The sequence below is a fragment of the Hippopotamus amphibius genome, chromosome 1, assembly GCF_030028045.1.
Source record: "Hippopotamus amphibius kiboko isolate mHipAmp2 chromosome 1, mHipAmp2.hap2, whole genome shotgun sequence".
NCBI lineage: Eukaryota > Metazoa > Chordata > Mammalia > Artiodactyla > Hippopotamidae > Hippopotamus > Hippopotamus amphibius.
In genome coordinates this window covers 186,787,259-186,813,297 of record NC_080186.1, presented here as the reverse complement: position 1 = coordinate 186,813,297, position 26,039 = coordinate 186,787,259, and the positions used below count along the sequence as shown (strand labels likewise).

The following is a 26,039-nucleotide window of genomic DNA, read 5'->3' as shown; positions in this document are numbered from 1 at the left end:
AGTGATGGCATTAATGGTAGATTAGATATTACAGAGAAAAGATCAGTCAACTTGAAGACATACCAATAGAGACTATCCAAAGTAAAACACAGATAGGAAAAGGAATTTAAAAGTGAAGAGACCATCAGTGAGCTCTAAAACAAATGCAAGTGCCTAATGTATGTATGATCAGATTCTCTTAAGGAATGAAGTGTACAGGTGCAAAAACTATACAGAAAGAAACAATGGAAATTTCCAAATTTAATAAAAACTATAAACCCACAGCTCCCAAAACTCAAAGCACAAAAAAAAAAAAACCCAAAGAAAACTACTCTAAAATTAATCAAATTGCTTAAAACCAGAAAATCTTAAAAGCAGCCAAAGGAATTGTAAAGGTCTTCAGAATGTCCTTATAGAACTTCCTCTTTCTTCCTTAGCACTTTGGTTTTCTCTCTTTGACTAGTTTCCCTGTACTTCTTAAACATTCTTTCATTTTAAAAATCATGATATTGTCTATTATATAGAAATGAATTTAACTTGGATAGTCTTAATTGCTGATTTCTACCTGTTAGCTTCTGTTTAAACAGCGAGAGTTGGAAGTATCTTTATGCTCATTTTCTGCCATTGTTGAAGACAAGGATTACCATAGATGAAACAACTCTTATTGAGTAGCTTTATCATTTACTTTTCTTCTGCCATCTTATTAAATCTTTGCAATAATCCTGTTAGCTAGCCACTCTCCCCATTTTATAGATGCAAGAAAAGACTTAGGGAATAAAACACCCAATGTAGCACAGCTAGTAAGTGTAGTATCTAGCTGGTTCCAAAGTGTGCACTTTTCATTACTTGAGATTTCTAAATAAGAAATATCTTCTACCAAGTGGAAATTGTGCCCCTTACCTAATAGATGTTGTAGTTGTCTTCTCAACATGCAATATACCACTTCTCAATTAGGCATCCATTTTTCCCATCCAACGTGAAGTTTAGGGATTTATCCCAGATTTGGAGGTGAATCTTGATTAATTCAAGCCAGTCAGGTGGCCCCCGATATTCTTGTTTGGAGTTGGTAGAAGTAATCAAGCCAAAATCAAGCACATGGAATTCTCCCAGTTCAGTTTTTGTCCAGGGATAAGCATATCCCACTTTTCATGATGAACAGTAAGTGTAAGTTTTTTGAGAGCTCTGAAAAATGTTTCTTCACTTTTAAGGACCACAGGATGATAGGCTCCCCCTTATTATAGGACATGAACAAATAAATATGCCAAAGCACTTATAATTGGCAATTATCCTAAGACCTGCTTTGAGGTGAAGCTGTGAACAGCAGAGAAACAAGATGGGAAGAATCTGAGGTTTTAAATGCATAATTGAACGGGTGGCTCAACCAATCAACATCCACCTTACCTCTTTATTTCCCTTTGTGTGAGCTAGTTGAGTAAAGGTTTTGTTCTGTTTTTGTTTTTTCTGTGTGTGTGGTTGTTGTTACTTATTGTTGAAAGCTGCAGTTTATCTGAATGCCAACAAGAGACAAGTTTATTTGAAGTGGGGTGGGGTGGGGGGTAGCAGATGTCTTGGATATGAAAATTTGCAGAATAATTTGGGGTAAATAGATCACATGGATGCAGAGTTTGAGGAAGACCTGGTGAAATCTTACGAGTACAGCTCACACTTCATCCTGGTACAATATCTAACACACAGTGCATTCTCAGTAAATATGCTGAGTAAATGAATAAAAGAGTTAAAATGAAATTAAAAGTTAAATACATGCTTCCCAAGAATAAACTGTTCTTTCAAGGCCACCAGGAGTCAGAAATTGGCAGCAGCAACTATCAGATAAGCTATCTGATGTCTGCCACCTGTTTTCTCTTCTGCTTTACTTCTGTAGGTGTGTAGTAGGAAAACAATTATCATATTCCCAAATTAATCAGTGTTGCGGTCTGCATTATTCTCCATAGGCTTCTTTCCCAACAACCCTTCCCTATCTACTCCCTGACTCAAATGCAAAATAAAAATTAAACTTGCATTTATTCAAACATCAAACATCCACTGAGCCTTTATTCTGTATCATCCCTGGGTACATAGTTGAAAACAGATAATTTGAAAATCTTAAAATCATACCTGAGGATATTTATCATTTGTGAACCTTGCATCCCTCACCTTCTATAATGCAGCTCCAATACTTCCATAAAGAAAAGCATACCATACTTTTAAAAAAAACTTTATTTTTATGTACTAACTTTCACACATTTCTCCAGAATTCATATAGGCTTTCGTCAGGTTACAGTGAGAGAATGAACAACCATTAAATCCCATTGATTTACAACAACAACAGTTAATTCTCATGCACATTACAATGGGCCACAGCAAATCAGCTCCAGGTTTTTCCCATTTAACTTCTCTTTCAAGGCACAGCCTGAAAATCTTCCCCTATGGGGATAGGCCTTTCTCTCATGGCAGAGGACAAGAGCAGGAGGGTTGGCAGAAACACGCAGTAACTCCTCAAGCTTCTGCTGGTACATGGTGTATATCACATTTGCTCACATGCAATGACCAAAGCAAGTCAAATGCTCCCTACTCTGCCCATGAAGATTTGTTACAAGGCAAGGCCAAAGGGCAGGATATAAATCGTCTCACAGGGAGGAAGCACAAATATTGAGAATGCTATAATAATTTACACAACTCATTACCCTGGGAAGGAATATAACATACAAGAAAGAAAGAACATTTCATATTTTTAGCATTTTTTTTTTCATGGCTCTTTTCAGTTTATTGCATGAAGGAGTTACACTAGTCCAAGTTAAAAGCAGACCCCAAATGGTTACATGATACAAGCTGTGAGGTTTTTAAACTTGCGACAAGGGACAGAAGGGAAATTCTACTCATTGCAAGGAAATCCTCACTTAAGCTTCAGTGAGCCAAAAGCACTTAAAACCCATGAACCTTCAGCTGGTCGTCCTTCGCCAGTCCAATCTCCACGAGGAACTGGCATATGTTCTTGCGCTGGTCACCCTGTAGCTGAATTACTTCTCCATATTCTGGATGCTCAATTACAGTACCATTGCAGGCAAATTTCTTCTTAAACGCCTTCACTAGTTTCTTTTTATCGTAATCATCAGCGATCCCTTGGACAGGAGTAAGGGTCTTCCTACCGTTTCTCTGTTGAATTCTTATACGGATATAATCCTCAGTGCCAGCAGGAAGCAGATCATCACCCTTACTTGCATCAGCAAAGGGGTCGAAAGAGTGGAGGTTCTGGATAGCGGACATACGATACGATTCCTTTTCCTTGGTGGACACGGCCTGCGGAAGGCGGCGGCTGGAGAAGGCGGGCGGGGGGGACGGGGCGTCGGGAAGCGAGGGGGCTCGAGGGGGAGGCTGCTGAGTCCTCGACGGCGGCTCAGTGACTGGGGCCATATTTTTAGCATTTTATATATTTAAATGTAAGATTTTTGTTGTTTCTGTTAACTATTTACTGAGTACCTTTTTTGATCTAGGTAGTTTTGGGTGCTTGTCATGTATCAATGAACAAAACAAAGAAAAAAAATCTATACCTTCATGAAACTTATCCACTAAAATTTAAAATCAAATGAAATAAACCTAGTAATAAATAAGCTAACAGTATAGTAAGAAGCTCTTTATCTCTTTTTGAATTTGAATAAATATATAAAGATAATTAGCATCTTGGTCACTGTCAAGGGAAACCCTAAACATGGCTAGAAATGTGCACTGCTATTGAGAAATCCAGCGTAGGTAAAAATGAAAGTTCAAGTAAGTACAACACGTTCAAGAACCAAATAACAAGTGATCATTCTGTTAGCATCGGCTCTTTAATTACCCAAATATCCCAAGTGTTTTGTACCAAGCACTATAAATCAAGATTTTCTTCTCCCAGAATGTTTGAGTCAGATGTTCAAATTAGCTGACAAATTATTCTCATCTTCATAATAAAATAATAATATTCTAGAACTGGAAGAAACCTAAGAGCTTACCTACTTACACCCATGATCATTAGATACAATTCGTAACACCTCTTAATCACTGTTAAGTACAAATATGGTCATGCACATTTTTACTGGTTATATTAGTCACTTGATCCAAATCTTAGGGTGTTAACATTTTTTTTCATAAGTGAAAAGCATATGGAAATAAAACAATAAGGATAAGAGGTTATTCTGCATGTTGAACTTTGATCTTGGGTTCTAAGGTCACCTCTGTTTTAGTTAATTTTCACATGCTCAGAGTTTGTTCCCCAAACCTATATCTTGTTAGGATAACTGGCTTTGAAAGGTGGAGCCTTTGCTGCTTGTGATACCAGAATCAGCCACGTCCAGCATTCCAAGGCTCTCCTTAGCTCTGATCATCTGCCTTGACTCCCTTTCCCATCATGATGAGCTCCTCTTTAGAGCTCCTAGTGTCTGCTTTTGACAGCAGACCTCAGAGAGTACCATTTCAATCCAGGGGGCCTACTAACATTTAAGCTGGATCCTTTTTTTCCCCCAGGGGGCATCTGCACCCATCCAAGCTACCCAAGTAACAAGTTTCCTCCCCCAGGTCATCAGCTCTACTCACCAGGAGTCTATGAGGGCTCCCCTTTGTGGAATTTGAAATGTGCCTTTGCAGATTCCATTCAGGGCAATCAAACATAGTGGCCTCCCCACAATATTACTAAGCTCGTCCACCCAGGTTATTTTTATCATAATGATGAAAACCTGTTTCAAGGGTGTTCCTTCTGTAGAAAGCCAAGCCATGAGCCATGAGTTAGAAAGGAAACCGAAGCCTAGGGAAGTTAAGTCATGTGAGTCAAATAGATAGAGGGCAACACCTACCTCATTATTCTTTTTATTGTTACACTACACTGCTTTTCTCCTGTGATTCAGATGTCCAACTTTTTTTTTTTCTCATTATGGTTTATTATAGCTTATTGAATATAGTTCCCTGTGCTATACAGTAGGACATTGTTGTTTATCCATCCTATCCAACTTCGTATATAAGAACCATGTCTGTGTATCTGAGGCTCCTCCATATACCTTGGGACAAGGCTGCCTCGTGAAGAATCACCACCACAACAAGACCACTGGCACACACAGGCCACGCTGATGCTGGTGCAACACAGCACAGAGGTGCAGTCTGCTAAGCCACCCACTGTCGACTTATTTACTTTGTTCCGTGGCTGCCAGGTTGTCTGCAGGGAAGATCATGCCTCTACCTAATTCTCTACCCTCTGAGAAGTCTCGATCCTAAGATGAGGATCTTTACTCAACACAGGATAGTCCCTGCATATGCCCTATATTCATTAGATGGTTTGTAAGAATCACATGATGTATTTGCCTGCATTACTGTTAATGGGAGCATCCCCAGTGCAAGCAGATTATTTGCACCTCTCACATATTCTCTTCCCTAGTAGATAGGACTGAAGCATCTGGGACTCCTTTAAGTTTGTTTCTAGTTATTTCCTATGTCCACACACATTCACCTTAGAGAACTAGAATCATCAATTACATATTCTAGACCAAAGGAGAAAGATATTTAAATCTATCATGATACTACACCATCTATTTTCATAATCCAGAAACAAATTTTAACAAAAAGCAAGAATGACTATGTAGTAAAGTATTTAAAACAGGAAAGCTATGGTACTTTTGCACCTTTAAAGGATACATTTGGAAAGAGAAAGGGAAGGAACAGAAATTGATAGAATGGAGTTGACACTGAATGTTTAAATATATTTAATATATTCCTAAGAAGTGTCTGAGAAATATATTAACCTTTCTTCTAGACAAGTATTTTGAAGTAGCCAAGCATTCCATAACACAGAGTTGTATTGTTGGGACATTGTTTTAGGTGATATTCTCTTCTACTTTTCCTGAGACACCCTGTTTAGGACCAGGAAATTGATTTCCAGACAGGATCAAATGTGTGGATTTAACTTCATACTCAAGTTTCCTTCTCGTAATGATAACCAACTTAGATAGGGTAAGCCAACTTAGATTAAATAAGTCAGAAGAACCAAAGCCATCTCTCAAAATTCAGGGTTCAATTCCTGTTTGTTTTTTTTTTCCTTGTTTTGGTAAAAATCACTAACAGAATTTCCTTCCCATCCCCACTGCTCTCCACCAGTCAGAGTACTGTGGGAAGCCATCCCTGCTTCCTGACCATGTAGTTGAACAAGTGGCCTATTTGGAAGATTAGCAACACAGATGGTGGAGTGATAGCGTACTTTTCAATATCCAAGAGATCCAGCCAAATATCTAATTAGATGTGGAAAGAAGAAAAATAATAGCGATGAGTGGACCTCAATGCTCATTGCAGGAGAATATATGGAAAATGGAAATTTTAAAAAATCCCTCCTCCATAAGATTTTACTCTCAACTTGATCATGAAACCCATGTAAGTTTTTTGGTTTTGCTACAATTTGCTGAAACCTTTGGAAATGTATAAGATTTTTCTTATCACCTTCTATTCAATTCATTTTTGCAAATGTTCAAGGGCATTTAACAAATATGTATTCTGTGTGTAATAGATAACGACCTTAAGCCAATATTTCCATTAAAATTCTTCAAATTCTTGCTTATCCTCTTTAAAATTCAAAATCAAATGCTAACACTTTTCATGATAATTATGCTCAGTTTTCCTATGAATATGCATCACCTTTTTATTTATTTACTTTTATGCTGTCACTGAACACATAAAGGCTTATGGATATTGTCTTCACTCTAAATCGTAGCTTTGGTGAATATTAAAGTGCTCTTTTTGTTTAGCTATTTTCTACATTACATTGTAGTTTATGTTTGCCTGTGGTATTTGTATATAGTCTATCTACAGTTAATTATAAATAGTTGGGGTTTGGCTTGGACCCTAATTAAGTTTATTACTACAGCCTTTTAACTGCACAGTTGAGCACATTCACAACAATTGTCTGGTCTGCTAATATCTTCCTGTATGTTTATTCAGGTTTCATATTTTCCCATTCCTATATTCCAAAGAAAAGGGAAACTAGAAGAATGTATCTCATTTTTTTTATCTTTTCCTGAGAAATTCTTCTAAAATATATCTGGACTGAAGCATTTTACAGAAACTACTCATAAAGTCAAAGGGTAGGATGGATGTGTCATTTTGAATATTTAAAATAACAAGTGCCAAACTTGAATGAGAAGTTACCATTTGACATCCTCAATTCCTTGCAAGGTCCAAAATCCATGTACATACAGCTTTTCAAGTAAATTAAAAAAGAAAACAACAGAGAAGAAAATACCATCATCTTGACCACAACAATGTAAATCTACAATAACCTAATCAATTGTACAATATATTGCAAGCTCCAAAAAAATTAAAATGCAGGAAAATTAGCAACTTAGAATTGAGAAATTATGGTACTACAAATTTGAACGCAATTACTTTAAGTGATTATTAGAAGTATTGAGACTACAGTCTATCCTGATTTTAGGTATTTTGTTGTTATTTAATTTTTTTTTTTTTCAAAACTGGCAGAAGGGAAAAAATCCAGAAAGTTGTTTAGGTGTCCATGGTATAAAGAGTTTTTAAAAATACAAAGTTCTTGTTCCTATAGAGATACATTTTTATTTAAATTAAGATATAGCCCATAGTTTAAATTGATTATTAGTGCCAGTGAATGAAGGCTAACATTGCAAATGTTGAGGTTATGAATATTTTTGCTTTAGTAGGTAGTGATGCTTTCTTGGTAGTGAGTCAGAACTCAACCTCACATGTGCAAAATAAAATAATGTCTTATTCTTAACTAAGTGTTTGGTGTGACAAAGAATGCCAACTGGAAAGCATTTTTCATTTTTCCACAAGTAGTATTAATGTAGCATTTTTTTACTAGAAAGAGGAAAAGGGGAAAGATAAATCATATTCAACTCTTTCTCCCGTTCTGCAAATGAAATTAAGCTGTGTAAAATATCTTTGTGCTGCTAATGCTGACCATTAGCATGAAAAAGATGAAGGAGCTCTTTAACTCCCGTACCCACAGAGGAAAAAGAGATCACTCCTGGTCACAAGCTATTCCAAAGAATTTGACAAAACATCATGTTGTAAATTGCCACAGGAAAACCAGATACATAATCTGGTTTTCCTAGGAAATATTTGGACTTAAGTCAATAATCATAAATTCTATCAGTTTCCTTTTTGCCTGTTACTATAACTCTGATTTTGGAAGTAGTTTTTCGTCTGCGGGTTCTTGTAAGATTTTTGGTATCGTTGTCAATTCTGTTTCTGTAATTCTGATTGGTGCTGTTTTCATAAGAGAGGGGTGGGAGATACCAGGAAGAAAAGTCAATTAATGTCCTTTACAGTTTTTGATAGAACAAGACATTGAAGATTTAGCAGGATTTTAAATTAATATTGTTGTTAAAGTACTATGATTTGTCATTTTAGCGGTTTTTTTTCCCTTTGGCTGCATCAGGTCTTTGCTGCTGCACACAGGCTTTCTCTGGTTGTTGTGAAAGGAGAGAGCAGGAAAAAACAGAAAAAAGAACTGTTTTACTAAGCTCTTGTCCTGTAAAAAGAACTCGACTTTCATGTTTACCTTTTATGAATGGCATCTCTAAGTTAGAAATTTTCAGGCTCTTTGAACTGGAATATGCCAGAATACAAGGAAACAATCTTATTTATGCTTCAAGGCTGCTGCTGTAGCGGATGGCAGAGACCACCTCCTTCTAGAGATGTTGAAAAATGCCAAACAGTTGTTTTCTCAGTCTCCCCTGCCACTAAAACAGGTGTGTAAAATGTAGTTTGGGTCAATGGGACCTGAGGTAGGTCTGCTGGGGGGCTTCTGGAAAAGGTTTCCTTCCTTATTTTTCATAACTGGATATTTTGTTTTGCATTTTGTGCTTACAATGACTGCATCCACCTTGTAACCATGAAGGGAAGATATCACTGACTTCCTGACAATGGCAAAATAGAAAGTTGGAAAGTAGCTTGGTCTGTGATGATACTGTTGAGTTAGTGAACCAACTCTGGAACCACACTACCTCTAAATTTCTTGAAACATGAGATAGTAAATAGCTTCACTGTTTAAGCCACATTTAAATGAGTACTCTAGAACTTTCAGCAGAAAATAGAATACATCTCTGCATGTAATAGAGAACCTCCATTCAGCTGGCTTAAATAATGAGAAAAATGTACTATTCCACATAATAATACTAGAGAAAAGATGGTTTCAGGGGTTGGTAACTTAGTAGTTCAAACATATCATCAAAGAATCAGATTCTTTTTGTCTTTCTGCTCTGTTTTCTCATCATGTTGTCTTTTCCGCAGGATTTTCTCCCCATGGCTATAAGGTGACTGCAGAATTTTTAGGTTTTATATGCAGATGCAATAACTTTAAGCAGAAGAAAACCATTTTCAATTATGTCCCTCCCACCGTTTCTTTCCTTTTTTTATACAGAACTTTTCCCAAAACCTCCCAAAAGACTTACCTTAAAATCTCATTGGCTAGAATTAGGTCTCAAGCCTTTGCCTAAACTAATCTCTGGTGAGAAAAATATTATCATAATTATATTAGGCTAATTAATATTCACCTATTCAGGGGAGGAGATTAACCCCTACTGAACCATGAGGCCCTCTGTGAACATAATGGGGATTCTGGGTTTTTTTCTTAATTTATTTTATTTTTTATTTATTGGCTGCATTGGGTCTTTGTTGCTCTGCATGGACTTTCTGTAGTTGCGGAGAGTGGGGTTACTCTCCCTTGCAGTGCATGGGCTTCTCATTTCTGTGGCTTCACTTGTTGTGGAGCACTGGCTCTAGGCTTCGGTAGTTGCGGCACACGGGCTCAATAGTTGTGGCGCACTGGCTTAGCTGCTCCGCGGCATGAGGGATCATCCCGGAACAGGGATCGAACCCATGTCCCCAGCATTGGCAGGCGGATTCTTAACCACTGCACCACCAGGGAAGTCTGGGATTGTGTTAATTAAGAATGAAAAGAGAGTATGTGTCTGCCACAGAAAACAAGCACTAAGTGAAGTGATACTCAGGAATTCAAAGAAAAGAGAGCTCCTTATGGACTGAAAAAGTCAGAGAAGAGTTTGTAGAGGAGGTAGAGCTTGAACTGGGATGGAAATAAAAGGGAGAATATTTGTTATCCAGAGGGGAGCTTTGAGGACACTGTGCAGAGAAAAGAGCTTAAGTAATAGCATAACCATTGTAACAAGGTATTTAATGTGTTCAAGTTACTATTGCTGTATAATAAGCCACTCAAAGCTTAAATGACCTAAAGTAAACATTTTGGTATTGTGCTATGGATTCTCCGGGTCTAGAATTCAGAAAGGGCACAGCTGGGATGGAGTGTAAGTTGAGAGAAATGAAATCTGGGAGTGACTCAGTAGCTATGGGCTGAAATATTCTAGAGGCAGTTTTACTCTCATACCTGATGGTTCATGCTGGCTGTCAGCTGAGACCACAGCTGGGTGATAGGTTGAAATACTACACATGGCCTCTCCATGCAGTCTCTCCGCATGAACTATTTTGGGCTTTCTCTCTGAATGGAAGCTGACTCCAAGAGTGAGCATTCCCAGACAGCAAGGTGGCAATGCCTGGGATTTTTATGATCTAGTCTTGAGAGTCACATAGTAGCACGCTCACCATACTTTATTGTTTGAAGCAGTCAAAGATCCACCCAGGTTCAAGAGGAGAAGACAGAGATCTCAAGACTCTAAGATGGTAGTAATGCCAAGATCACACTGTATTAAAGGCATGTGGGATGGGCAATATTGTCGTGATCATTTTTGGAAACAATCTACTACAAAGTGAATCTTTTTCTAAAGTCTCAAAGCTAAGAACAATAAATGATAAATAACTCTCCTCTCCCCATGAACCTTCTAAAGAAAACCTGCGAGACATTCATTTAGGACTTGCTTAAGATATTGCCAGCCTGATCTAGTGACTATAACTGGGTCATAACCAAGGTAAGAGAAACCCAGATAGTAATTAAAGCATTCTTTGAAGAGAATGTGTAGATGTAGGGAGAGCTATGTTTTCCCCACCAATCTCACCAAGAAGGTGGGAAGTGAGTTTCCAACACTTCCAATTCTCAAGCTAAGTATTTGGCTCAAAAAAAAAAAAATATAGAGACTAGGGGTATGTACAAGCATGTGAGATTCACAACTTATTCCCAGTTTGCTGAACTGCATAATCTAAATAAAATACAAAACAGTTCTTGGAAGGTCCTCTTGTGTGTCTTTACAGATAAGGCAGAGTGCATAGAAAATAATGCCTGCCCCTCATTGGGAGAAATCTGAAGGAGGGAGATTAGTCAGAATAGCCTGTAATTACTACATTCTTGAAAGGGATCAAGAGTTGGTCAAGCTGTATGAGACAGAGGGCATTTGACAGACAAGAAAGTACTACCAAGAGTACCATCTAAATAGGATGTTTTCTTCGATTCTCTTCCTTTCCTCGTCCCAAAGGAGTAGACTCAAGATGGCAGGGGCAAGGATAGCAAAAATAAATAGATAAAAAAAGAAAGAAATAGGGGCTTCCCTGGTGGCACAGTGGTTAAGAATCTGCCTGTGAATGCAGGGGACATGGGTTCGAGCCCTGGTCTGGGCAGATCCCACATGCCACGGAGCAACTAAGCCCATGCGCCACAACTATTGAGCCTGTGCTCTAGAGCCCATGAGCCACAACTACTGATCCCACATGCCGCAACTACTGAAGCCCGTGCATCTAGAGCCCATGCTCCACAACAAGAGAAGCCACTGCAATGAGAAGCCCACGCACCGCAATGAAGAGTAGCCCCTGCTCTCAGCAACTACACAAAGCTCGGACACAACAATGAAGATCCAACGCAGCCAATAAATAAAAAATAAAATAAATAAATAAAACTTTTGAATAAATAAATAAATAAGAATTAAAAATTAAAAAAAAAAAAGGAACTGGTCTGTCTACTGTCGTTTTTGAAGCACAATTCTTTAAATTTTCCTTTAGTTCCATAAGCAATCCCATATTGCTCCCATTCTTTTTTCCTCCACAGACAGGGCAGATCATTTTGTTTTCCAGTTGGCTTGTTTCTTTGTGCATCCAACCCAACCATTTCTAACCAATACAGAAACAAAGGGTATGAGGGGAATGAAGGAGGATGGGTAGGGGCAAAACAAGAGTTTTCTTAGGAAAGTCAGTTTCTTATTTTCGAAATATTTTTATGAAAGCTTTATCTTGAATGATAACCTTTCCTATAGTAGTCTGTTTTTTTACCTTTTCTCTATCCAAGCTCTTTGGAATAGAGCTGACCTCTCTTGTTTTGTTTTGTTTTTTAAGGACCAGATATCATGTAACCACAATCAACATTATCTTTAGGTAGAAAGATGACGTATTTGAGAATATAACCTGTTTTACTCATTCACACACTCATTCATTCATTTATTGCTCTCTTTCTAATTCCTTGATGTGTAGTGGGCAAGCATCTGATTCATAGGAAAATTGGAGAGTAATAGTTACCTAGAGAAACAGTAGCCTAACTAGAATTACAAGCCAGGGATCCAATCTGTAACAGTAAAAAATTAGAAATAAGATAAATATTGTACAGTAAGACCTGATTAAATAAATTATGATATATGAATAAATTAAAAAGCAAAACAATGATTATCACACGAATTAGCAGCACTTATTTATGAATAGGGAGAATTGGGTATATAATGTTGGAAAGTTACTTGGGAAACTTCTAAGTTACTATCAATGTTTAATTTCTTTATGTGAATGGTGATTACTTGGACATTTGTTTTATTTACATTATTTGAAATGTACATATGTTATATAAGCATTAAATAATATTGTCAATATTTAGTTATATGAGTTTAATATATTTTTTGTATCCTACATACTCATGTAGGATACAAAAAAAAGTATTTTGTGATTCCAGTATGTTGTTCGAAGATCATCTTTTCTATGAGAATTTACCTGGCAAACTATTTAACACTGTAACTCTGACACTATCTATCCCTCTCTATGCCTTTTCCCCCAGAACACTTGTCAACATCCTTCAAAGTTATTGTTTACTTCTTTTTTATTATCTGTCTTTTATAGAAGACAAACTTCATGAGGACAAGTTTTTGTATGTTTTGATTATGTGTATGTCTGAAACAAGTCTTGTATATCTGTTTTAACTACGGCAATATCAGAAGCATCTAGAAGTGGCGAGCATTCATTAGATGTTGAATAATTACTTCCTGAATAAAATGTAGGTTATTTAGGTGACAGGCATTTTCTTCATGAGATCACCAAATGGCAGCATCTGTACGTCTTTTCTTCGGAATTGTTCGGTTTCCCTGGGTTTTCCTGCAGCCTTCTATGTGGAGGTGTATACAGGCCTGAAGGTTGGCTTTCTGGGAGCATGGTGTGGAAGAAACTGGGAGATCCACTGATCCGTGTGTGATGTTCACTTCATCAGCCAGTCTCAGCTGCAACGTCCTTCTGTGCCTGCTGTCCAAATATGGATTACTTACGGTTCATTTCTCTAGAAAATAAACTCTAGTCCCTAGAAGAGTAGAATAATAGTCTCATTATTCTTAAAGGGCTGCAAATATTTCTTAAATGAGATTCAGTTATTCCTCTCCCTGGAACTTCCTAGAAGACTTCAGGGTGAATGTAATGAGTTTCAGGACCATATATGACCGAGGTTTTCCATCATGCAAGACCATATGATTTCAGCAAAGCCCTTTCTCAACTGGTGACAGAGAGTCTGAAGCCTCGATAACGAGTACTGGAAGCACACATTCCATGATCTCATCCATTTCCAGTATCCAACAGCATCACTGTTTTCTCACCAGCCACTTCCTCAATGGTCAATAGGTTTCAAAGTGGCTTGTGGACTACTGGTATCAGAATCACCTGGGAAGTTTGTTAAATGTGGATTCCCTCTCTTTCTGAGTCTGAATACCGGGTGATAGGGCCTCAGTGATACTTTCATATACTGACCACCACCAGCGACAATAATTTAGTCAGACCCTCAGCCAGGTATTCAGTTATTTAGAATTCTAAACTGACCCACAAATATAGTTTTATATGGCCTTTTGAGATTTATAGCAGGGTAAATTTAAAAAGGTAAGAAAGAGAACCACAAAAACCCATTACTCCTTCCAAATTTCTGGTTTGGGAAAGGTCTTTTATTGGCAGGGTCTTGCTTCTGGGGAGACCATTTTTGTACTAGTGGATGCTGATTCTGTACCAATAAGATAAGCATGGGAAATTATGCCCTCACAATTCTTCCTAACAATTCTCCAGGTTGGTGGACACTTATAATATCCTCATTTTGTGTTTATTATGTATGTAAAGTCTGCTCAAAGTATACTGATAACAAACCATGTTCACACTGCCCTGTAGATAATTGTATTTTGAAGATCCAGTGCAAGATAAGAAACTCTATGGTATCTGCTGGTTAATTTCTTCCGTTTCTTCTCCCTGCCCCACCCCCCACCCCCGCTCCGCCGCCCAGTTCTCTTAGTCCCTTGGTGTCAGGAAGGTCTGATAATAAATGGAGAAGAAAAGTCTCTATTACCATCAATATAGCATAGGATATTTGAAAAAATGATAAAAGAAAGACAGTGGCCTTACTGTCAGCAGGCTTACATGGGTCTAGTCTCATAACAGATATTCTATTCAGGGAGGACACTGCATGGAATACTCAGGAAACGCTGTTACATGAAAGGAAATGTCGTCTGGGAAGGCCACATTTTACAAATCATTGTGGGGCCTGGGTTTCTGGCAGTCAGGTCAGAAAAGTCCTCAAGAGAACAGCAGAACATTGAAGGTTATTTCTATAATATTGTCATCTGATGCTGATAGCATATGCATCCTTCTATCCTAGCTCATTGCTGTGGAGAACTTCAGCTTTGAGTTCCCACTACAACTGAAAAAAGAAGTAAAAGGATATTTAAAATACAGAGAACTGCTCCAGCCTGACTACGGAAGAGGATAATGTTATGTGGATGCCTATAGTGATGGCAAATCCTAAGCATACTCTTTCCAGAGAGCTGACTCTTCTTTCAGGCTAAGTGCCAGCATAGGTAATATTGAAGAACTGTTTCATTTGCTGTTGTTTAATCAGGTAAAAGCTTGTTCTAATCAGGTAAAAGCTTGTTTCCATGTTACGTTTTCCCAAAAGCAGCAACACAATTCTCAGGATGGGCTCTGTGGCTAGTGCAGCATTATCAAAGAAGATGATTTGAGAAGAAGCCAATCCAGTTCTGGCCACAGGCAAAACTGTGACACAGATGAACTTAAATTCTTCATTGCTTTGAAAGCAGAGAGTAGTATTTGATATATTTAAAAAAAATAAGGATTTACATGAAAAGAGTTGAAGTAAATGGTTTGTTGCTCAAGAGGTTTCTCCATGCTGCCACATTTAAGTGACATTTCTCACGGAGGCTGACTAAAACATTTCCTATAGTCTCCAAACTCTAGATCAGAATTGCCATTATAAGATTCTAGTGAAATGTACATGCTTACCCGTGGAATAGATAGATCTGACATATCCAGCAAATCTCTTATTTCTACCCTGGCTAACAATATCTCAGTGCAATGTGTATTTTAGTGGCAACAGACATGTTCGTGTACGTTTTCCACCAGCAGAGGACAGCCAGAATGACCAATTCCCCAAGATAGAAAGTCTTAGACTGAGAATAAGGAATACTGATATATGGTACCTGCTCTTTTACCACCTAATTACACAGTTGTAGTCCTTAGCAGTTCACTCACCTGTGAAATAGGGGGTAGACAAGCAATATCTTGAAACCTCCATCGGTTTCTGACATGCTTCTGCCAATACAATGAAATGAACTATATGCATTTCTAAATTTGATTAGCAAGATAAGCATAAATATATTGGTTATGTATTAATGTGTATCAACTTATTGCCAAATTTAGTGGTCTAAAACAGCAATTAACATTTATTATGTTAAACTGTTGAGACTCAGGAATTCAGGTGTGGCTTAAGAGAGTGATACTGGCTCAGAGTCTTTCATGAAGTTGTAGTCAAGATGTCTGCATGGCTGCAGTCATCTGAAGGCTTTATTGGGGCTGTAGAATATGCTTTCAAGATGCTTTACTTACATGTCTAGCAAGGTAGTGCTGGTGGTTAGCAGGAGGGCCTCATTTCCTCGTCATGTGAAACACTCCACAAGACTGCTTGAGTATCTTCCCAACGTGGCTGTTGACTTTCTGCAGAGCAAATGACTCAAGAAGGAGCAAGTCAAAATCTTCAATGTTTTTTATGACCTAGCCTTGTTACAGGTCAACCCTATTCAGTGTGAGAGGGGATTACACAAGGGCATGAATACCAGGAGTTACGAGTCATTGAGGGCATCTTAGAGGCTGGTAAACACAATACCAATAACAGAAAAAAAATGGTCTTTATTATATAAACTATTCAGAAAAAAGCCATACTAACTTTTTTTAATTAATTATTTTATTTTTTTTTTAATCTACTGCATTTCGTTGCTGTGTGCTGGCTTTCTGTAGTTACGGAGAGCAGGGACTACTCTTCATTGCGGTGCACGGCCTCTTATTGCAGTGGCTTCTCTTGTTGTGGAGCATGGGCTTTAGGCATGCAGGCTCAGTAGTTGTGGCACATGGGCTTAGTTGCTCCACGGCATGTGGGATCTTCCCCAACCAGGGCTTGAACCCGTGTCCCCTGCATTGGCAGGTGGATTCTTAACCACTGCGTCACCAGGGAAACCCATTAACTCTTTCTTAAAAGTTAGAAATGACAACATGATATAGCTATACTTTTAAAATACCTGAATATTCTGAAGTCCCGATGCACTGAATCAAATTGAAAATGATCATTTGTCAATGAATGACTACATCCACCATATGGCTTGCAAGATCTTAGTTCCCTTACCAGGTATTGAACCAAGGCCCCCTGCAATGGAAGCCCAGAGTCCTAACCACTGGATGGCCAGGGAATTCCCCACCTTTCTTTTATTCTAACCTGGGACTAGCATCCTTAGGGCACCTCTAAGTAAAAAAGAGCAATAGCTAGGTCCTCTTCTCTCATCACACATTCAAACACTTTCCTGGCAGCTGAATAGCAAGAAACACAGGGAGGAAACTGATGGGGAGAAATGTACTCTGACCAACTGTTAAAACTGGAAAACTCACAATCAGCCCATAACATGGTCCCTTTAAAAGATCACAGCAAACAGCTAACATGCAGGTCTACTGCTACATATGACTAGATTTTCCATGACAGTTCTAATTTTTAAACTTTTGTCTCATTGTCCAGATGCAGGTCAAAGAACATAAATCTAATTGCCAGGCCTACATTCAAATTGCTATACTATCATTAATTAAGTGAACTTGGACAAGTTAGGCAATCTCTGGGAAACAGTTTTCTTATCTAATGTGAACACACACCCATCATGTGGCCCATCAGGTATCTTGAAAATCAGATTGCTGAATAAATTATTTCTCCCACCCTGCAGCTGCTCTTCAATGATCTCTCTTTATCCTTTTCTAAACCTTGTGCTAGTCTGGATTTTGGTACTAAATAATCTTGGAACTGGACAAATCATTTAACCCCAATGAACCAATTTCCTCATTTTTAAAATAACAATATAATTTTTGCCCTAAACAGCTCACAATCTTAATCTGAGGATTATATTAAGGTGATGGGTGTCATCAAAGGTTTTGTGAACTGTAAAGTCCTCATCAGGAAACTTTTTCAATTTTCTCCCCAAACCGCTGATATAGACAGAAGTCTTTGCTTGTGATTATAAACACAACATCTGCATTATACACAATTTAGAAAACTCTTAATGTTTATCTAGTAATTAAAACCATTTGTACATATTTACATGACTTACAGGTAAAAAATTAACAATCCATTAATATTCCAATTTATATTTTACTTTAAACAAATTCAGTAAAAAGAAAAAAAATTTTATTATGGGAAATTTCAATTTTATATGTAAGCATAAGGACAGTATTACAAATACTCATATATCCATTCCCCAGATTAAACAATTATCAATTTTATGTCATCTAAACCCTGTACCTCATTCCAAATTATTCTGAAAAAAAAATAACTAAATTATTTTGAAAACAAATAAATAATCCATAAATATATATCTCCGAAAGGACCTTTAAAAACATAATCACAATGCTACTATCACATATTTAAACAACAGTAATTTCTTAATATCATCAAATATCCAGTCAGTGTTCAAATTTTATTGATAGTCTCATCGTTTCACATGTTTTCATAATCACACGTTTAACCTGACGCCACCACCTGGGTTAAGACTTCGGTTTCCCCTTCACTCTCTTGGCCCTGGTGCTTCCCCAGTCGTTCCCCTCCTCTAAGGTCCCTCTGAAATGTGACTCGAGTGTCTTCCAGGCCCGGGAGAGCTGCGAGCGCCTTTAAACTGCTGGAGCCTGTGGCTGGCGGAACTGAAGTCGCGCCTCCCTTCCGAGCTCCGGAGGGAGCTCTTTTTTCATTGCACTGAGAACAGTCTCCGCTCACCCGATTGGCAGTGGGCACCGGAAGTGCTTGGGAACTTGGGTAAAGGGTTGTGCCACGAGACGTGCAGAAGGGACCGGCTGCGCGGTTTCCACCAGGATTGGAGTCCAGAGGAAACCGTGCCGCGGCAGCAATGGAGCGGGGCGCGGGAGATCGCACTGCCAGCGCCCTTTTCGCGGGGTTCCGGGCCTTGGGGCTTTTCAGCAACGACATTCCACACGTGGTGCGGTTCAGTGCTCTGAAGCGTCGATTCTATGTGACGACGTGCGTGGGCAAGAGCTTCCACACCTATGACGTGAGTGACCTTTTTTCGCCCGCTTCCCGGGAATCACCCTCCCCGGCCCCCAACTCTGTCCTGTGGAAATCCCGCTTTCTTCCCCCACCTACCAAGGACTTTCACCATCGCCTCACATCCACGTGTGGATTTAGCCCTTGTAGTCCGCTTGGGACGGGTTTCGGAGGCAACCTGGTTAGGGGGAGGTACTACAGAACATTCCAGTTCAGTAGCAGTGTTCTTTAGTCAGTAAATGTTTGTTGGTTCTCTTTAAGATGTAAACATGATTAAGCAAAGTCTTTAGCGCTGCCCCCGATTTCTTAGAAAGATTTGAGAGCCATTTTATGGTGCAGTTCGTGAAAAGAACTGGGTTAGAACTGCATGCTAAAAAACATTGGGATAATTGGAGGGGATGAGATTAATTATGATGTAGGGGACAGTCCACATTTGATAGCAGACTAATTTCCCTAAACGTCCCCTACGTAACTTTCTTAAAGTCACATGGCTGGATCAGTCCAGTAACCATGGATTGGGGTCCACAAACTACACCCTGCAAGCTAGGTCTGCCAACAGTTTTTGTATGACCCATGACATTTTTATCTTTTTTTTTATGTGTGTTTATGTTTATTCTAATATAGTGTAATCTGCAAGTAGATTTGCACAGTAGTAGGATGCAGTATAATCAAATTTTGACGTGAAACGGAGACATCCATCTACTTGTGATTAAGAAACACAGGTTATTTAATTCATCTTCAAGGGCTGTTTCAGTCTTACATTCTTATATCTCTGGGGTTTGAATTTCTCCTTACACCCCTCTGAGCTCTGTGTTTCTGAGGTGAACAGTTTTGACGTTTTTAAATGGTTGGAAATTGTCAAAACAAGAATAATATTTCATGCGTATGAAAATTTTGAAAATTATAGTTATATATCCATAAGTCAAATTTATTGGAATTATGGCATGAACATTTGTTTTTATATCGTATGGGGCTGCTTTCATGGCATGTTATCTGTTGAATAATTGCAACAAAGACCACAGAGCACGCAAAGCATTAAAATATTTACTACATGACCCATATAGAAAATTGTATGTGACACCTACTCTTCCATCACTAATGAAATAATAGTAGAAAATATAAGCTTTCCTAATAATGAAAATTAGGGTCAGTAAGTGTCTTTTTAAAGAAGGACAGCATAGCAAATTTATGTATGAGGTTAGATTTTAATCTTTATGTGTTAGATTATTACAGTTGTTTTTGTTAGTGAAAATCTAATCATTTCTTTTTTTAAAAAACAGGTTCAGAAACTTAGTCTGGTCGCAGTAAGTAAGTATAAACTTTATCCTGAATTTGTGCATGTTTAGTATCTTTTTAAATTTTTTTATAATTTTGACATAATTTAACACTTGCAGAACATATAAGGACTCCAGTGTGTATTTATGGTAAACTTACATACCAGCGAAAAAAAGTCCAGGACAAGATCATGTGTTGCTTTCAGTTGTCATGTCTCTTTGGTCTTCTTTAATCTAGACTTATTCATCAGACTTTCTTTGTGTTTTCCAACATTCATATTTTTGAAGAGTATAGGCTAGTTCTTTTTTAGAATATTCTTCAATTTGATTTTTCCTGATGCTGCCTCATGATTAGATTCAGGGTTATGTAGTATGGCAAGAATAACAAAGAAATGATGCTGAATTCTCAGTGAACGCATATCAGGAGGCACATGCTGTTGGTTAGTCTTATTCCTGGCAATGAAAACTTTGATCATTTGGTAAAGCTGATATATGTTAGGCAGCTCCATTTTAAAGTTTTACCTTTTGTAACTAATAAATAGAATTAAGTATATGTGGTAAGATACATTGAGACCATGTAAATATCCTTCTACTCTGCAAAGTTTCACCTACTGCTGATTTTATCATTTAGTGATGATTTTTGCCTCAATCAGTTATTAGTAGGATGATTATCAGAGTGATTTTCTGATTCTATCATTCTATTGTAAGAGTTTTTTCCTTTTCCCACATTTTGATATTTTTTTCCCATGGAAGGAATTTTTTTGTTGTTGGAAAGTTTTTAATAGAATAAAGAGCTTGCCAGGGCTGAGAAATTCTACTTTCACCATCAAATATGATCTTTTTTTTTCTTTTCGTCTGCTTTGGGTTTTCACTGCTGTGCGTAGGCTTTCTCTAGTTATTGCAAGCGGGCTACTTTTCATTGCGGTACATGGGCTTCTCATTGCTGTGGCTTCCCTTGCTGCAGAGCACAGGCTCTAGGCGTTTGGGCTTCAGTAGTTGTGGCATGAAGGCTCAGTAGTTCTAGCATGTGGGCCCTAGAGCACGAGGGCTTCAGCAGTTGTGGTGCATGTGCTCAGTAGTTGTGGTGCACGGGCTTAGTTGCTCCACGGCATGTGAGATCTTCCTGGACCAGGGATGGAACCCGTGTCCCCTGCATTGGCAGTCAGATTTTTAACCACTGCACCACCACAAAAGTCCCCAGATATGACCTTTGTGAGAAAAACAGAGCTATAAGGAATCCAGTGTACATGTCTGATACATGTACATTTTTTAAATTAAATGTCTAAAGTAACATTGAAGTCTAAATTTTGTACTCTGATTCTCATACATACATATTTTTAAATTATAATCAGGAAAACGTTATATGTATACTTGAAGTTTCTATTTGTTCCAAGATCTTTAAAATCCTTATTTCTTTTTAAAAAATCCTCTTATATTTCTTTTTTCCTAGGTAACTCCCTTCCACAGGATATCTGTTGTATGGCAGCTGATGGGAGGCTAGTCTTCGCTGCTTATGGGAATGTTTTCTCTGCATTTGCCCGTAATAAAGAGGTTTGTGTCACAGACTATTTTAATTTGTTTGTCTTTTGTAGTCAGTAGTTGATTGCCATGGTAGTGGAGGGAATTGTAATGTTGTTATTCTTCATCTGGGACACTCTGGACATGGTTTTTGTTTGTTTGTTTAATGTATATTCACTTTTCTGGAGGAAGAGAAAGTTGATTTCATCAAATTCTCAAAATTAGTTAAAACTGGTGCTTTAGTTCAGTTTTCTTTGCCAGGGATCAATGTTAGAATTATTTGGGCAGTTCCTAAAGCATTTTTGTGTCCAGCCAGGTCCCGTCTCTGAAGTTTTCTTCTTTGTTTATTTGGTTGGGGTAGGATTTAGTTAAGAGTGTTTTGAAAACTTTCCTAAAAGATACATATTTGAACTACTGCTTTATGTGGGTTGACTTTTTTCATTAAGAACAACACAGCCCGTGACTCATTTTCTAAGAACCAAGTGCTTGTTGCCTATATAGGAAAAGATAGATTCTCTGTTTTGTCTGCTAAGGAGGGATCTTTTCTTGTCTTAATCTACTCGTTAGTTTCTAAGTTTGTCCTGGGACAACTAACTTGAGAGATGACTTGGCTCTAGTGGTCCAGAATGAAAGGGAAAGTGCCCATGAGGTTGCCTTGATAGCCAAGTGATAGAATCACTGTGCTTCTCAAAGTTTGACTTGGACTGATGATGTTTGTTCCCAGCATTTTCCATTATCACTGCCTGTGGCAGAAGAAGGCAACTTACCTGTAAAGTTCTTTAAGGGAAGTTTTTTGATTTTTAGAGAGTCAGGAAAAATGTCCTTTTTTTTTTTTGGAAAATATTGCAGTTTGTAGTTTTCCCTGGGAGATACATGTAGAAAGTAGGGATAGAAAGGTATCAGAGACTCTGAACTGTAGGAAGCGGTTACCATCCCTAGGGCCAAAGGAACAAGGAGAAGAAATAGTGTTCCTGGAGCCTGGTGAGAACTGAAACCTTGGGAGAAGGGACTGTAGTTATTGAGGATGCAGCTACTACTGTAAGGGTAAGGGTGTCTATGTCAAGACAGAAAGCTGTTGGGAAGAAGTATCCTGTATCTCTGTCCCTTGTCTCATGTGGAAGCCAACTGGTGATGGCTGTAGAGGTTAGCCATACTCTAGGATGCATGGAGCTGTGCTGATTGGATTGGGTGGGGTACCCAGCTGTGTGCGTGCCTCCTACCTAAGCTTGGTTGAGAAGCTGAGCCTCGGAGATCTCTTTTCTGTGTTCCTAGTCTGTTTCCTTATTGGACTGGCTGGGGGAGCAGGTGAAAATGAATGATTCATTGCTCTTTGTTAATCTAACCTTGGGTAATCAAAAGTTGGACCACATTTCTTAAAGTGAGCATCTTTAGGACTAGCGTGTTTTTCGGTTATTATGAATAATATTACATGATGAATGAATAATAACATGAAATCCTTTTGAACTTTGACATTGCAGGTAGTACATACTTTTAAGGGTCATAAGGCAGAAATCCATCTTTTGCAACCCTTTGGGGATCACATTATCTCTGTTGATACAGACAGCATTCTTATTATTTGGCACATATATTCAGAAGGTAAGAATTAACTAATTTATTGCTTTATCTTGGGATAGTATATGTGTAGCTAAAATTAAATATCTATGTGAGCATAACTTCTGTACCAGAGGTTTCATGTGTAAGCAGTAAAAAATTTAAGAATCTTTAACATGTATAAGGAAAAAGGTTCTAAATGAAAAATGGATGTGTCGGTAATTTTAGTCAGCTAGTTGAGCTGACTGTTTATAACCTGTGTAATGTATTTATCTGAATACTAATACATGGCATTGCAGTTCTCCAATATTTTCTCTGTGGGGTGAATTTTGGTGTATGTTCACACCTGAGTAATACTTGGTTTGTATTTTCAACTTTCAGTAAGTGAGCTTATAATAGTAAACTTGAAGATCCAGTAATCTGAAGGAAAATATACATCCTTTTTCTAAGAATATGAGTCAGTGTCCTTTAACTGTGATATTCTTAAACAGTATAACTGAGCTATGTTTACAGGACCATTTTATCTTCAAAGGTTAGGAATTTATCACCAGAATATCCCCAGCTTTCTTCATGTAAAAGACTGTGGAGTCTATCATGAATTAAAGCTTTTAAGTTTTTTAATCTGTTTACATTTTTAGCTTTCGTTACCTCTTGATTAACTCATTTTTTGATGTAGTATGTTTATTTTTAGTAAAAGTCCTAGAGATTGCCCTCCTGGGAGTCATTCCATGTTCTTGTTCAGATTAGTCACTCTTTGTTTTGTCTTTGCTCAAATGGAGGGAACAGAATTCCAAAAGTAGTACCTGTACAGATGGATGTTAAAAGGCCTTTTATAAAGTTACAGAATCTGATTCTTACAATTCAGTAGGCTTTCTGTTGATATTGATGTCTAGCTTTTTGTTACTGTTGCAGCAGCACAGTGTTTTCAGGGAGCTGTTTGTAGCTATCTTAAGTTAGAACTGCTAGTTACAAATAGAGGCAAGAATTTTTTAAAATAGTATTTTAGTTTGTGTAATTCTCACCTGTTAATCTATGCTGCTTAAACACATACCTCTGGGAGTGTGTAGCAGCCAGATAATGTGTGAGACTAACGATTAAGAGAAGTGTGTCTTCTCTGATATTCATATTTTGGGGGAAATTTAGTGAGAAATTGTTTTCATTGTAGATGAACTGTGAAGTAGAAAACAGAATTCACACGTAGGAATTTTAAACATATGTGAGATTTCAGAAAATTGTTTTGACTGTGCAGCAAGAGACAGCTGGCTTTGCCATTTTCCACTCCACAGAGCTGTAACTTCTTTTCCTCTCTTCTGTTAGAGGTTCTCCTGTGGAAATGTGAGAAGCACTGTTCTTAGTTTCACTGAAGTTTAAGCCTCTGACTTTTTACATGTTTGAGGAACTGATCAAGCTCTCTAGATATTTGATCCTTTACTCCCTAGAATAGCTCAGTTCAGTGCATGCACTTTAGTTGAATTGTTCACTGCCTGTTGGTCAAATTATAAAAATAGTAAGTCTGATCCCTAGTGTCATTTTTTTTTTTTTTCTGAACGCTTGTTTTCATTCCTGTAAACCAGTTTGGCAGTAAGTGAAATTTTAAATAGTATTGATATTAGAACTTTTAGAAACTTCTTGACAGTCTGAGTTAAATTTGCAAGTTGCCCCTCATCACATTTGTTTAATTTCTCAGGGAATGTTTATATGTTAGTATATGTCTTTGATTTATATTAGTACATAAATCTTTGATATGGTAGATTTTAAGTGTTAAATATGTGGGTATATGAAAAATATTTTAAACTGTTTTATTAAAAAATTACATGTTATTTATAACTTTTACTTTTATAGAAGAGTACCTTCAATTGTCTTTCGATAAATCAGTATTTAAAATTTCTGCAATATTGCACCCAAGTACCTACTTGAATAAAATACTTCTTGGCAGCGAACAAGGAAGCCTCCAGTTGTGGAATGTAAAATCCAAGTAAGCACAATATTTAGAACATAACATAAGTGATTCCTACTTTATCCTTATCTACTACTCCCTGACGCATACTTACTTCTCATTTCTCCTTGCCTTTATATGTTTATTTAGAGGGCTTTCAGTAAATATACCTGTTTTTTGGAGTTGTTACTCATGGCATCACATATGTGAAAGCTGGCATACGATCCTGGAACATGGTAGGCAGCTTCATAAATGTTCGTTGAAAAGTATATACTAATGGCCTTAGTCACTGTAAAGAATTCATATAGCTGTAAAGAAGGTGCTAGTACACAAGATCAGAAAATAATTATGAGATTGTCACTGGACAGCTTCTAGTTCTCAATAAACTAAGAAAGGTAAGATGGCAAAGCAAATCACTGTTAATTTTGTGCTGTCATTTAGGAATGGTTTTCAGGGTAAAAGTACATTTATCATCAACCACAAACATAATGGATATCTGCTATAATATTATTAGTATAGCTAAGGGGCTAGATAGATGATTTTGAATACCTCTGCCTGTTATTTGAATATTTGTCCAGAGGAAAAAGTAGCAGCTCACTTTTCTTTGTATAGCATTAAAAGGGCAAACAAAAATATTTGACCATCCAAATTGTTCTTTCCAAAGCCCTTAAAAATTCAAAAGGGGAAATAAGATTTTCAGAGGTTTAATGTTTATCCTAGTTCTTAGTTTTAAATCAGTGTTTCTCTTCAATTTAATGAATATCATTGACTACCTACTCTGTACTAGGCTGAGGGATTATAACTGAAATAGTCTCTGCCTCAAGGTTATTTCTTTAGGTTCTTTATATGACGTTTACACTCTTTATTGTACGTTAAGTATCCCTTGGATGATCATTGAGTGACCTAATCTGTACCCACTTAAAGAATTTAATATATGATTAAACATTTCATTGTCATAATAATTTCAGATATCTCTGCTTTATGAACTCTTTATCATTTATGGCTTGATTCTGAAGTTTAG

General features: G+C 37.6%; 2 protein-coding genes across 3 annotated transcripts in view; one reads left to right on the top strand and one right to left on the bottom strand.

Annotated features, from left to right (window-relative positions):
* Window positions 1–2,733: 2,733 nt before the first annotated feature.
* Window positions 2,734–3,367, bottom strand: LOC130861384 (eukaryotic translation initiation factor 1-like). Its single transcript, XM_057750218.1, has one exon. The coding sequence runs from the start codon at window positions 3,241–3,243 to the stop codon at window positions 2,902–2,904; it is 342 nt and encodes a 113-aa protein (XP_057606201.1). The 5' UTR covers window positions 3,244–3,367; the 3' UTR covers window positions 2,734–2,901.
* Window positions 3,368–18,503: 15,136 nt separating this feature from the next.
* Window positions 18,504–26,039, top strand: part of WDR36 (WD repeat domain 36) — a 45,050-nt gene continuing 37,514 nt past the window's right edge. For both annotated transcript variants that reach the window (XR_009054198.1, XM_057737688.1), the window contains exons 1-5: window positions 18,504–18,746; window positions 20,020–20,047; window positions 21,464–21,564; window positions 23,010–23,127; window positions 24,925–25,057. Coding sequence is in view for 1 of the 2 variants with exons in the window: in XM_057737688.1 (XP_057593671.1) it covers window positions 18,585–18,746; window positions 20,020–20,047; window positions 21,464–21,564; window positions 23,010–23,127; window positions 24,925–25,057 (542 nt within the window). In the remaining variant the exon portion in view is untranslated. The remainder of the gene's footprint in view (window positions 18,747–20,019; window positions 20,048–21,463; window positions 21,565–23,009; window positions 23,128–24,924; window positions 25,058–26,039) is intronic.

Bases quoted from the DNA above. Each gene is read 5' to 3' on its own strand.
- LOC130861384 (XM_057750218.1), bottom strand. From the start codon at position 3,243: ATGTCCGCTATCCAGAACCTCCACTCTTTCGACCCCTTTGCTGATGCA.